Source organism: Bos javanicus, chromosome 2, assembly GCF_032452875.1.
Source record: "Bos javanicus breed banteng chromosome 2, ARS-OSU_banteng_1.0, whole genome shotgun sequence".
NCBI classification, from domain to species: domain Eukaryota; kingdom Metazoa; phylum Chordata; class Mammalia; order Artiodactyla; family Bovidae; genus Bos; species Bos javanicus.
Genome location: NC_083869.1, coordinates 24714025 through 24729025, shown reverse-complemented (window position 1 = coordinate 24729025; position 15001 = coordinate 24714025). Strand labels below are relative to the sequence as shown.

The 15001-nt window shown below is 39.1% G+C and overlaps 2 protein-coding genes across 3 annotated transcripts in view; both read right to left on the bottom strand.

Annotated features, from left to right (window-relative positions):
• SLC25A12 (solute carrier family 25 member 12) overlaps nucleotides 1–15001 on the bottom strand; it is a 98207-nt gene that overhangs the window by 71174 nt on the left and 12032 nt on the right. For both annotated transcript variants that reach the window (XM_061435440.1, XM_061435432.1), the window contains exon 3: nucleotides 6288–6430. In XM_061435440.1, the coding sequence (XP_061291424.1) occupies nucleotides 6288–6430 (143 nt within the window). The remainder of the gene's footprint in view (nucleotides 1–6287; nucleotides 6431–15001) is intronic.
• LOC133258650 (small ribosomal subunit protein eS26-like) overlaps nucleotides 1–15001 on the bottom strand; it is a 201969-nt gene that overhangs the window by 182843 nt on the left and 4125 nt on the right. The window lies entirely within an intron of this gene.

The following is a 15001-nucleotide window of genomic DNA, read 5'->3' as shown; positions in this document are numbered from 1 at the left end:
TTGCCAGCAAAGCTCCGTCTAGTAAAAGCTATGGTTTTTCCAGTAGTCATGTACGGATATGAGAGTTGGACTATAAAGAAAGCTGAGCGCTGAAGAATTGATGCTTTTGAACTGTGGTGTTAGAGAAGACTCTTGAGAGTCCCTTGGACAGCAAGGAGATCCAACCAGTCAATCCTAAAGGAAATCAGTCTTAAATATTCATTGGAAGGACTGATGCTGAAGCTCCAATACTTCGGCCACCTGATGAGAAGAACCGACTCATTGGAAAAGACCTTGACTCTGGGAAAGATTGAAGGTGGGAGGAGAAGGAGATGACAGAGGATGAGATGATCCATCACCAACTCGATGGATGTGAGTTTGAGTAAGCTCCCTCAATGGACAGGGAGGCCTGGCGTGCTGCACTCCATGGGGTCACAAAGTCAGACCCAACTGAGCGACTGAACTGTAACTGAATCTTAATGAAGATAATGGCAATCTCCTTCAAAAGGGCCCATGCACACATGGTTGCACTCAGTGCCCCCAACCCTGCACCAGGCCACCGTCAACCCACGGAGACTCCTGGACACTCATGGCAAGTCTGGGTCAGTCTCTTGTGGGGTCACTGCTCCTTTCTCTTGGGTCCTGGTGTGCACAAGTTTTTGTTTGTGCCCTTCAAGAGTCTATTTCCCCAGTCCTGTGTAAGTTCTGGTGGCTCTATGGTGGGGTTAATGGTGACCTCAGGCCACTGCTGACCTGTCCCTCTACAGGAGACACTCAAACACTCAAACGCAGGTCTGGCTCACTCTCTGTGGAGTCTCCTGGTGTGCACAGGTTTTGTTTGAGCCCTCCGAGCGTCTCCGGCAGGTGTGGGGTTTGATTCTAAAAATGATTTTGCCCCTCCTACCAACTTGCTGGGGCTTCTCCTTTGCCCTTGGATGTGGGGTACACTTTTTTGGTGGGATCCCACATTCTCCTGTCAACAGTTGTTCACCAGCGAGTTTTAATTTTGGAGTTCTCACAGGTTGCACACTTCAAATGCATATACATGTATCCATTCTTTCTGTTTTGTAAGTTCGTTAGTATCATTTCTTTTTAGATTCCACATATAAATGATGTCATACAATATTTCTCCTCCTCTGTCTGACTTATTTGACTCAGCATGACAATCTCTAGGTTCAGCCATGGTGCTGCAATAGCATTCATTCTCTTTAATGGCTGAGTAATATTCTACTGCATGTATGTACCACATTTTTTTTATCCATTCCTCTATTGATGGAAATTTTGGAAAACTCAGCAGTGGCCACAGGACTGGAAAAGCTCAGTTTTCATTCCAATCCCAAAGAAAGGCAATGCCAAAGAATGCTCAAACTACCGCACAATTGCACTCATCTCACACGCTAGTAAAGTAATGCTCAAAACTCCCCAAGCCAGGCTTCAACAACATGTGAACTGTGAACTTCCAGTTGTTCAAGCTGGATTTAAAAAAGGCAGAGGAACCAGAGATCAAATTGTCAATATCTGTTGGATCATTGAAAAGCAAGACAGTTCCAGAAAAACATCTATTTCTGCTTTATTGACTATGCCAAAGCCTTTGACTGTGTGGATCACAATAAACTGTGGAAAACTGTTCAAGGGATGGGAATACCAGACCATTTGACCTGCCTCTTCAGAAATCTGTATGCAGGTCAGGAAGCAACAGTTAGAAATGGACATGGAACAACAGACTGGTTCCAAATAGGAAAAGGAGTACATCAAGGCTGTATATAGTCACCCTGCTTATTTAACTTATATGCAGAGTACATCATGAGAAACGCTGGGCTCTATGAAGCACAAGCTGGAATCAAGATTGCCAGGAGAAATATGCATAACCTCAGATATACAGATGACACCACCCTTATGGCAGAAACTGAAGAACTAAAGAGCCTCTTGATGAAAGTGCAAGAGGAAAGTGAAAAAGTTGGCTTAAAGCTCAACATTAAGAAAACTAAGATCATGGCATCTGGTCCCATCACTTCAAGGCAAATAGATGGGGAAACAGTGACAAAGTTTATTTTTGGGAGCTCCAAAATCACTGCAAATGGTGACTGCAGCCATGAAAGTAAAAGATGCTTACTCCTCGGAAAGAAAGTTATGACCAACCTAGACAGCATATTAAAAAGCAGAGACATTACTTTGCCTACAAAGGTCCATCTAGTCAAGGCTATGGTTTTTCCAGTAGTCATGTATGGATGTGAGAGTTGGACTACAAAGAAAGCTGAATGCTGAAGAATTGATGCTTTTGAACTGTGGTGTTGGAGAAGACTCTTGAGAGTCCCTAGGACTGCAAGGAGATCCAACCAGTCCATCCTAAAGGAGATCAGTCCTGGATGTTCACTGGAAGGACTGATGCTGAAGCTGAAACTCCAGTACTTTGGCCACCTCATGCGAAGTGTTGACTCATTGGAAAAGACCCTGATGCTGGGAGGGATTGGGGCAGGAGAAGGGGATGAGAGAGGATGAGATGGTTGGGTGGCATCACTGACTCAGTGGAGATGAGTTTGAGTAAACTCTGGAAGTTGGTGATGGACAGGGAGACCTGGCGTGCTGTGGTCCATGGGGTCAGGAAGTGTCGGACACGACTGAGAGACTGAATTGAACTGAATGGCTTTTACTTTTAGACAACCTATCATGCTATTTATACAATGTTGTTTCTCCATGGCTCTCCAGGGACTTCCCTGGCAGTTCAGGGGTTAAGACTCCAAGCTTCCAATGTGAGGGGCCCGGCTTTGATCCCTGTTCAGAGAACTAAGATCTCATATGCCCTGTGGCACAGCCAAATGAAATACTTAGAAAACAAAAAGCAATAAAAAAAATACATGGCTGTCCATAGCAAGCACCTGTATCAAAACACTCTTGCTTACTTTACTATTTATTAGAGGAAAGGGAGCCAGGAGAAGAGAAAGGGAGCAGTTAACATGCTAAGAAAACAAGGGAGGGCAGGCAAGGATAGAACACAAAAGGAACACAGTATTAACCACCCCTAAACCTGCTTTGATGCTTTTGAACTGTGGTGTTGGAGAAGATTCTTGAGAGTCCCGTGGACTGCAAGGAAATCCAACCAGTCCATTCTAAAGGAGATCAGTCCTGGGTGTTCTTTGGAAGGACTGATGCTAAAGCTGAAACTCCAATATTTTGACCACCTCATGTGAAGAGTTGACTCATTGGAGGGATTGGGGGCGGAGGAGAAGGGGACAACAGAGGATGAGATGGCTGGATGGCATCACCGACTCAATGGACGTAAGTTTGAGTGAACTCTGAGAGTTGGTGATGGACAGGGAGGCCTGGCGTGCTGCGATTCATGAGGTCGCAGGTTCAGACATTACTGAGCGACTGAACTGAACTGAAACCTGCTTTTCTCATATACTTAAGTAAATCATTCAAACTTGTTTATACTAGTTCTATTCAGATTTGGTCTGGAGTAATTATAAACAGTATTATGTGATTCTTGTCAAGTTACATACCAATATAGGCCATGCTGTGCTTGTTCACGTCTGACTCTGCAACGCCATGGACTGTAGTCCACTGTCCACAGAATTTTCCAGGCAAGAATCTGGAGTGGGTTGCCATTTCCTACTCCAGGGGATCTTTCTAACCCAGGGATCTAATCCATGTCTCTTGCATCTCCTGCATTGGCAGGCAGATTCTTTACCACTGTGCCGCCTAGGAAGCCTATATGCCTACAGGACTGGTCCTCAAAAAACTATAACAGAATCAAGGAATACCTCTTGGAGTTGGAAAAAAGATAAACCAACTAAACTATCCTAACTTTCATCACTGCCCTGCTTAAAGGAGTAGGAAATGGAACAATAGAGAAAAGATAGCTTTTTAAAATGATTACAAGAAGATGAGCTAAAAAAGTAAGAGAATTAATCGTGTGTTATTGGACAAGCCAATCAATCTCTCTGGAGTTCATTTTCCTTAAATGTGAAATGAGGAAGGGCTGGCTACTTGGAATAAGTTTAAACATCATCAATGCCTTTGATTTTCTTAAATTAAAAGTATTTAAAAAAAATTTAACAATGATATTTAACCCTTCTGAAATCACAGACCCTTTGAAAAACCTGTGATTTCTGCCCAGAAAAATGAAAATACAAAATCATTCATTTTTGCATTATATTTCAGTAAGTTCAGGAAACTATGAAGACCATCCATGGGTGGGAGGTTTCTAGAAAATTGTACCTTTCTCTGCTTTTAGAAATAATCTATATGTTTATAATTTTTATGACCTAACTTTATGAATCAAATTTCCTACCCAATCTGAATCTGACTTATTCTAGGGAGGGAGGGGAAAAAAGGAAGTGTAAGTAGTTTTTAAAATTTTAAATAGAACAAATATATCTTTTCAAAAAAGAAACAGCTTGCTTTTTTAAAGTAAACAGTATTCAACATTATTAGATTCTTTACTAGCCAAAACCCATTTTTGATCGATTCTACCCTGGCAACTTAAACACTCGATTCCACTTGACCACACTTTAACAACACAACTGCTTCTGACAGAACCACATGAAGCTTCAAATAAGATACACCAGTGGAATGGATCAGAACATATGGTCACAAAAGGAAGCATCTGAAAAGATATGGAGGAAGCTTCTGAAAAGAAACGTCTGGCAAGTCTCAGACCAAGTTAATGACAATAATTAAAATTTCTAAATTTGAAGAAGGAATTCTGAGTAAATACCATTAATTTTTATATGCCTCACTGTCTAATCACTATTGAAAGACCCAAGGACTGAATGGGCCACAGTTACCTGGCAGCCAATTTGACTTTTTCTGGAGACTGGGCACAAAATGTATACAAGTTCCTCAATATCTGTCAGTGATGAATTATAGAAAACCTTTCCAAGATATAAAATACTCATAGTAAATTTCATGCACTGTGCTAAATTCTGTGAGAAAATAGAAATGAATACAATAACCCTGGATTCAAAGACCTTAGAAACCAACACTTCCACTGTATTTCGACAGCCTTCTAAACATTTTAAAGAGTTAAAACTAATTTTGCCTAGTTTTTCACACAAGCCCCTCTACAGGCAAGAAAAAGAAACTGGGCCCTTGGAGTCCTGGGGCTCTAGCTCAGAATTCACAAAGCAAAGAATACAAATATTCCATTCCCTCCCTAATACAGTCCTACTAGATTTTAATATAAAAATGCCCTTCCCCCTTGATTTGAGTAAACTGACACTCAAGTAAGATGCACTTTGTAATTACTGTGACTGCACACATGCCTACAATGCCAGGCTAAAAATACCTCCAAGTCTGAGAGTCACAAGCCTATAGGATACTAGTCAAAGCTTAGCACACAAGGTCCCCAGCTGTGCCCCCATTACTCTGACAACCTGCCCACTGTGGAGGCAACACAGACATGCAGGTGCCCCTTGATGGGTTTTGTGGGGGGGAAGTAGAAAAGAATAGCTTTATTGCTTTGCTAGGGGACACAGTAGGCTAATGCCCTCAAAACGACGTTTCCCTGCCCCTTGATGTTTCATGCCAATTGTTCCCTTTCCTGGAATGCTCCCTCTTTGTCCAGCAAACTCTTTCTGTCTTGCCAGATTCACTCAAGCATTACTTCTTCTAGGATGCTCTCCTGAACACCCAAAACAGAGTTAATTATGCTGTCTTAGGTGTCCCTTGTATATTTCATATGGTTCTATCATAGCACCTTATTCCCAAAGTATTACTTTTTCTCTTTGTTTACTCATCCTTTCTCACTAAGCCATGAGTTTCTTCTCAAGGTCATGAACCTCATTTTGTTTATATTTCTAATGTTCAACAGTACCTGGCAAATGATGGCTGTCTCATAAATACCTGACAGATAAATGAATAAGTATCACTCTAAATGCTTCCTTATTATTCCTTATAGCAGTAATAACCACCTAATATTATAGTTTACTTTTAAATTTTGTTTATTGTTTTTCTGTGGTTTATTCACTGATGGAATTCTAGTACATAGAACGTGCCTAAAACATAGTAAGTACTCGATATTTACTGAATGAGTGAATAAAAGATAACTTAGCCATCTGAAAACCATTTTGCTCAGATTATTCAACATAAAATACAGCTTTGCATGTATTTTTTTTTCCAAAAAAAAGAAAGAAATGCAAGTATACTTGATAATGGCAGTAAATAACAATTTTTTTAAACTTCTAAGAAAAGATATGGTTTATTAATATTAAAATTCTAAATGGTCATGGGTAAGTTTATGGTTTTCCCATTTTTTCAGTATGATATTGAATAACATTAGCTTTTAAGAACAGCATACAAGTTCTTACCCATCCTTGGTTTGATCGGCTACTCCTGCCAAGAGCTGCACAATCTTCGGATTGCTATTTGGATCATTATACAGTCCAAGATAGCGCTGGACAAAGTCTTCCGGGGTCATGTAATGTTCTCCATCAACCTCAGTACTGGCATACTAAAAAGTAAATAATGCATACTTAAAATTAAAATTGTTCAGTATCTTTTTGTACCCAGCAAAAGTTTTCTGAAAAAGTAAATTAAATGCCAGTATCATAATCAAGGTAACAATAAATGCAGAAGTTTTCTCTGGATAGTCCAAAAACAGACACCCAGAGCCTGAGTTCAGAACATTAGCAAAGTATTGATACGTGCTACAATATGGATGAACCTTGAAAACACTTTAACTTAAAGAAACCACACAAAAGACCACATACCACATGACCTCATTTATATGAACTGTCCATAAGAGGCAAATTCACAGCATCAGAAAAGTACAGGAGTAGTTGCCAGGAACTGGAAAGAGGGGGGAATGGAGTTAACCACTTTACACAGGGGGAGTTTCTTTGGGGGTGATAGAAATGCTCTGGAATTAGACAGTGGTGACAGTCACACAACTTTGTAAATAAACTGAAAAAAAAAAAACAACACCGACTTGGACACTTTAAAATGGTGAATTTTACGGTGTGTGTGTGTGTATGTATATATACACATAAAGAAATATGAGAAATATAAAGAAAGGTGAAAGGGCAACCAAGGTGAGAAAGCCTCAAAGCCTCTGGAGGCTTCCTGATGGCAAGAGACGGGTGTGGAGACACAACAGCCAAACCTTAAAAGGGAAATGAACAACAGCATAACAAACAAGACCTTCCAACACAGGTATTCCTTCTAAGTACCAGGAGCTGGAAAAAAAACAAAAAAATTCTGCCTTTTATGTCAATAATTTTAGAGAATAAAATAATAATAATACCTGCTTATTAAATACACACCTCAATGTATAGTAAGGGTTTTATGTACTATGGTAAAGAAGGCTCAGCACCAAAGAATTGATGCTTTTCAACTGTGGTGTTGGAGAAGACTCTTGAGAGTCCCTTGGACTGCAAGGAGATCCAACCAGTCCATCCTAAAGGAGATCAGTCCTGAGTGTTCATTGGAAGGACTGATGTTGAAGCTGAAACTCCAATACTTTGGCCACTTGATGTGAAGAGCTGACTCATTGGAAAAGACCCTGATGCTGGGAAAGACTGAAGGCAGGAGAAGGGGACGACAGAGGATGAGATGGTTGGATGGCATCACCAAGTTGACAGACATGAGTTTGAGTAAGCTCTGGGAGTTGGCGATGGACAGGGAAGTCTGGCATGTTGCAGTCCATGGGATCGCCAAGAGTCAGACATGACTGAACTAAACTGACTGAACTGGTGACCAAACATGAACAACCAAAGCGTTCCTCTATGGGTTGCAGTCGATTAACTTACCTACTTCACTCAACTATCAGAGTAATAACATCAGAACATTTCCCAGAACTGAGAAATACAAGGGGCCACTAAGTGCCAAGCACAGTCAATTAAAACAAAACAAAAACCCATAGCAGGGTTTGACTCATCATCATAAAATTATAGAACATCAGAATAAAGAGAAAATCTTAAACGTTTTCAGAGGGAAAAAATAGGTCATGTGTAAACAATTATGAATCATGGGCCTCAATGTTTCCCAACAGAAACTTTGAAAGCTTGAAGACAATGCAATAAGGCACTGAAAATTCAAAGAGAAATGATTTCTAACCAAGAATTCTAAACTGAGCCAAACTTTCAATCAACAGTAAGGGTAGGTTAAAAGTACTTTGGAATATCCATATTTTCAATATGCTTTTCCTCCCTTTTATGTACCCTTTCTCAGGAAGCTATGGGATAATTGCCCCATCAAAAAGACAGCATGAACCAAGTAATAGTAAGATGGAGGATGATCCAACCCAGTGAAGTGGCCAAGGGAAACCCCGGGACAACATTTGTGCTGCAGGTCTCTGGAGTGCCAGTCCTGGCTGGCAGAGGGAGGGCTCCAAGAGAGCAAGCCACTAGGGAAACTGCAATGTCAGATTATTCGAGGCATTTGGCTTTGTGGAAAATAACTCTGGGAGGAGCCTAAATCTCTACACAAATGTAATCTTCTCAATGAGACTTACCCTTTATCACCCTATTTAGCATTGCCACCCAGACTTGTATTTATATTCCCAATTCCCCGATGGTGTTCTGCTTTCCCCCTTGGCACCTATCAACTACCACACTATGTATTTTACTTATTATGTTTGTTGTCTATCTTGCAAGGGGCATGTAAATATCACAAAAGAAGGAATTTTTGCCTAGTATGTTCACTGATGTATCCAAGCACCAAGAATAATAGCTGACACAACGGCAGGCACTCAGTAAATATTTGTTAAGGGATCAGTAACAGGTACACAAATCACTAAATAAACAAAAAGTTAAGCAATTTTTAACTCTATAAAAAAGTAAATTATGAACAAGTGTTTTTGTCATATAAAAATAGAAAACATTACATGATTTGGCAGAAAATAAGCAATTTAAAGTTATAATAATGTAGATACCAAATATTAATTTAATGACAATTATAAATATACATTATAAATATAATGACAATTATAATATGATAAGCATGGAGGGAGAAGAATGGGAGAGGAAGTAAAATACTTCAGCTGCTATAAGAGAAAGTCAATAGTGTTTAGAAGCAGCAGTACAAAGATATGAAGTATTTCTATACTTTATGAAAAGTAAAGATATGAAATACTTCATATCTTTACTTTTCATAAAGTATAGAAATACTTCTATTCATGAAAAATGAATAGCTAGAAAAGTTACAAGAGGTTGCTTCTAGGAAAGACAAGGATCAAAAGATCAAAGGACTGTTGGTTTGCTTTTGGTTAAGCATTTCAAATGTCCTCATTTGGGAATCTGACTAAACCAAGCCACTGCTGCTGCTGCTGCTAAGTTGCTTCAGTCGTGTCCGACTCTGTGCCATCCCATAGATGGCAGCCCACCAGGCTTCCCCGTCCCTGGGATTCTCCAGGCAAGAACAATGGAGTGGGTTGCCATTTCCTTCTCCAATGCATGAAAGTGAAAAGTGAAAGTGAAGTCACTCAGTCGTGTCCAACTCTTAGCAACTCCATGGACTGCAACCTACCAGGCTCCTCCGACCGTGAGATTTTCCAGGCAAGAGTATTGGAGTGGGGTGCCATCGCCTTCTCCAACCAAGCCACTAGCTTACAGCAAAGGACTGTTGGTTTGCTTTTGGTTAAGCATTTCAAATGTCCTCATTTGTGAATCTGACTAAACCAAGCCATTAGCTCTTTCAATAAGGATAGAATTAAATTTTAAATTGTTTCCTTTGTTGTATTCTGAAAAATATCATTGAGGTTATCACAGCAAATGCTCTATCAGCCAACATAAGAAGTAGCCCAAAGGTGGACACATTCTTACTAGCTGGTACTACCAAAAGCACCTAACTAGTATAACCCCAAAATAAAGTCATGTTCTCTCTACATGCTATAAAAGTCATACCTGAAAGGTTCCTGTGTTTACACCCTGGCTCTAAACTTATTCACTGTGAGTCCTTCAACAATGCCATTCTCCTCCCAGGCCTCTAGATATATATCACATATCTATAAAATGAAAACTACATAATCTTTGACACTTCAAAATAGGCATGCAAACAGGATAAACAAAAAATAAACTGTATGATATTGAGTGGATTGTACTAATTCTAATCAATTGCTTCTTCTCCTCAAAATTCTTCAATGTATAACATAATCTGACACATTTACCAAGATATGAAAACCACCAGGGTAAAAGACAGGCAGGAGTGGAGAAAGGCACAATGTTGGCAAGACTACTGCAGCTGGAAAGAGGGATCAATACAAGGAAGTCTAAAAATAGAATTTAAGCAACTGATAAGTGAGCAATTAACTAGAATGAGTGCCAAAGGTATGAGAAACATACAATGGGAACCAAAAATAAATGATTCATTTTGAGGATAGATGGCAGGGAGTTGGTGAGAGGAAAAAGAAAATAATGTTCAGAACAGGCCTTGAAAGCAAAATTCAGTTTTAACTGCAAATTGAGAGAAAGGGTATTTCAGGCTTTAAAAAAAAAAACCCAAAAAACAGAAATTTTAAAAATGAATTTCTTTCTTTTTGGGTGGAGGCGGTTGTTGTCTGGAGAAAGATAACAAAGAGAGGGTATATAAAGATAACAAAGAGAGGGTATATAAAGATATGTAGAAGTGATATAAAAAGGCAATTTGAGACCAGATAGTGGAAGACTTGGAATGCTAAAACAAAGAGCTGGAACTTTATCCTATGGGCCATGGGATACCATTGAAAATTTTAGGAAGTGAGAGACATGATCTGACATGTGCTTTCCCCAGCAGCAATGTGAAAGATGGACTGGAGAAAAGATAAGCTGACTGGGGGCAGGGAGACCAAGTAGTGGCTACTGCAAAGATCCAGAGGAAAGAGATCGAGGCCTGCACCAAACAGTGGGAGTGAAAATGAAAACACAATGGGGATTTTCACCCATTGCTAGAGGCTTTTTGTTTTATTTATGGTTTTAATACTGTCAATTCACACCATTCAAAATAAGAATATACAATGAAAAAAGTCTTCCTCTCACCTCTTCCCAATCATTCAATTCCTCACTCCAGAGGCAATTAATTTCTCACACATGCTTCCAGAGACTTTTTTTGTGCATAAACAAGTAAATTTTATATATAAGAGAGATAGAGAGAGAGACGCCAATATGCATGCATGCATGCTAAGTTGCTTCAGTTGGTCTGACTCTTCGCGATCTATGGACTGTAGCCCATCAGGCTTCTCTGCCAGCAAGAATACTGGAATGGGTTGTCATGCCCTTCTCCAGGAGATCTTCCCAACCCATGGAATGAACCCATATTTTTTACATCTATCTCCACCAGCACCACCTGAGAAGCCCCATATATGCCAATGTTGCTGCTGCTGCTGCTAAGTCGCTCAGTCGTGTCCAACTCTGTGCGACCCCACAGATGGCAGCCCACCAGGCTCCCCCATCCCTGGTATTCTCCAGGCAAGAACACTGGAGCGGGTTGCCATTTCCTTCTCCAATGCATGAAAGTGAAAAGTGAAAGTGAAGTTGCTCAGACGTGTTCAACTCTTAGCAACCCCATGGACTGCAGCCCACCAGGCTCCTCCGTCCATGGGATTTTCCAGGCAAGAGGACTGGAGTGGGGTGCCATTGCCTTCTCTGATATATGCCAATATATACATACAAATATGTATGATTATTCTTATCCATGTCTTTTTAACACAAATAATAACATATTATTCACATTGTTCTTTACATTTTGCTTTTTCACATTCAGTCCTTTAAAAAGGTGATTCAGCTATACAGCAAATACCAACACAATACTGTAATTATCCTCCAATTAAAAAAAATTAAACAAAAAAAGTAATTTAGCAATATATAAATACAATATATATATATAAAAAGAACTATCAGTCAGTCAGCTCAGTTGCTCAGTCGTGTCTGACTCTGCAACCCCATGATCTGCAGCACACCAGGATTCCCTGTCCATCATCAACTCCAGGAGCTTACTCAAACTCATGTCCATTCAATCAGTGATGCCATCCATCTCATCCTCTGTCATTCCCTTCTCCTCCTGCCTTCAATCTTTCCCAGAATCAGGGTCTTTTCCAATGAGTCAGTTCTTCTCATCAGGTGGCCAAAGTATTGGGAGCTTCAGCTTCATCATCAGTCCTTCCAATGAACATTCAGGACTGATTTCCTTTAGGATTTACTGGTTGGATCTCCTTGCAGTCCAAGGGACTCTCAAGAGTCTTATCCAACAACACAGTTCAAAAGCATCAATCCCCACGGATTATACACTCCATGGAATTCTCCAGGCCAGAATATTGGGTAGCCTTTCCCTTCTCCAGGGGATCTTCCCAACCCAGAGACTGAACCCAGGTCTCCTGCATTGCAGGCGGATTCTTTACCAGCTGAGCCACAAGGGAAGCCCATAAAGAACCATAAAAATGCTCATATTCATTGATAAAGACTCCTTTATCAATGGAATGAAAAGGGCCAATTTCTATAAGAAATTTAAAATAATTAAGAACTAAATATAAAACAAGAAAATATAAGAGATGGGTTATGGTGATCTTTGTTCTCTCACTTCACAATTGAGTTGATTTCTTTAATTAGCAGATATTAATTTTCAAAAGGAACAATACAAAAACATTTCAGTTAGTATTAACAAAATAAAGCAACTAAGTGTCCATTTGATGTTTTTAAACTATGGTGTTGGAGAAGATTCTTGAGAGTCCCTTGGACTTCTAGGAGATCCAATCAATCCATCCTCAAGGAAATCAGTCCTGAATATTCATTGGAAGGACTGATGCTGAAGCTGAAACTCCAATACTTTGGCCACCTGATGTGAAGAGCTGACTCATTTGAAAAGACCCTGATGTGGGAAAGATTGGAGGAGGGAGGAGAAGGGGATGACAGAGGATGAGATGGTTGGATGGCATAATTGACTCAATGGACATGAGTTTGAGTAAACTCCAGGAGATGGTGATGGTCAGGGAGACCTGCGTGCTGCAGTCCATGGGGTCACAAAGAGTCGGATACAACTGACTGAACTGAACTGACTGAAGTGTCCATTTCTTTTTGTCACAAAGGTGTCTGATATCTAATACCTGAATCTTTTTGCCAACTATCACCACTATATACACAGATTACATACAGACAGAAATACCAACACTCTTAACTTTAAAACTATCAGGAAATGGAGCAGCCTTAGCACAAACCACCAAGGACACAGTAGCCACCAAGGAAAACAATTGCTTTCGTGGACATGTACTTGGAACAGGCTTTGCCAATATCTGGGGTTATAAATGATGCCAGAGAATCACTTACCCTGAGGTATTTTGCTAGTGTTTTTCCCAACTCTCCTAGTCTATTTTAACTGAAAGATAAAGTGCATAGCTCAGAGGGAAAAAACACAAGTCTTCTCAGCCACAAGGAGTCAGTACTTGACTTCTGCAGGAGACAGTTAACTAATTAACTCATTAAATTAGAGACAATTACTTGGCAATGTCACTGAGCCTGCTGCCTGAACAGACAAAACAGAAGAGGGAATTTAGAACTGAAACTAGAATCTACCCACAGTCAGCCAAAAGGCTAGAACATTTCCTTAACAAAGAAAAGCAGGTACCTCAAAAATGGGTGATATATTTAAACTAAAAATATTTTTTTAAATAAGAATGACCTATCTATTTTAAATAACTTCATTACTTTTAATGCTGATTTTAATTGACTGGATAATAATGCTTGCTGCTGCTGCTTCAGTCATGTCCGACACTTAAACAAACAAAAAAAGGAAACATGGCCTAAAGTAACACAGCTAGAAACAAGAAAAGGTTAAGTGGGCTTACTAGACTTTTTCTGCTAACCAAAATGACTTGCATGTTTACACTAAAAATGAAAAAAAGCAATTTAAGACAAACTTTTGGATCTCCTAGGCTAACACTTATGCTAAAAAATTAATATATTAATTTAGTTGCACAATATTGTTTCTATTTTGTTCCTATCAAAGACTGAACTAAAATGACTTGAAATGAAATTAGCCAAATATTATATCCATACTCCAAATAACTTTAGAGTTAATCATCTGCCATTTCAAAGATGTTTCTTAAGCAGTCAGTCATAAATCCTTCTTGGGCAAGAAGTCAAGAACACATAAAAGACATAGATAAGAAGTAGCTGACAGTATCAGAAAAAAAACACGTGGTTTATTTTCTCAATTAAACTTTTTTAAAACCTAACTGAAGTGCTTTAATGTAAAAGTGCCCATAGCTTTGGCATTTCCAGAAATATTTTGAGTATAGTTCATATGTGTTTGAAAAAGCCTTGACATTCTGAAGCATGAGAAAGAAAATGGATCTTAATGAAAGATTAGGATCTTTATATATTTAATCAAAATCATTGCTGATAAGACAGTATGGTTTCATACACAGATTTATGTTATACTTTCACTGAACTACCTCTAGCTTCAAAAGAGACAATCACATTTTCCAGAAATGTTCTATCAAGCCAACAGATCAACACATCAAGACCTCACGTGACTGTAGTTAACTGGATACTAATAACTCCTTTGCAATTTTACCAAATATAACCTTAAGTAACCTTTAGAATGTATGCAACCAACATCACAGGTTAATTATAAAGCAGACTTTACAAAGAGTTTACATACTACATTTCCACTAAGGGAAGAAAAAAAAAAGGTTAACTTAAAATTCAAGAACACGAATGAATAAATAGGCCCAAACAGTTTTAACAAGAACATGAATGAGTAAATAGGCCCAAACAGTTTTAATGATATAAATTAGCTGTTTAAATGGTGTAAGTTTAAAAACAGAGATTTTTTATTTTTATATTTCTAAAAGATTTTCCAGAAATTATAAAGGAAAGTTCTGATAGGCTGTGACTAGAAAGTTGGTTACTTTTTAAAAATTATACAGTGTGTCAAGATCAAGGATTTTCTTTTTCAGTACGCCCACCAAAACCAAGGTAATATATCTAGAAGCACTTATTAAGCCGAAAATCTGCTTTAATCTTTCAGGTTATTTTGCATTCATTTTAAAACATTTATCAAGTACCAACTTTGTGCTGGGCACCAGGCCTAGCACTAGGGATGCAGAATCAAG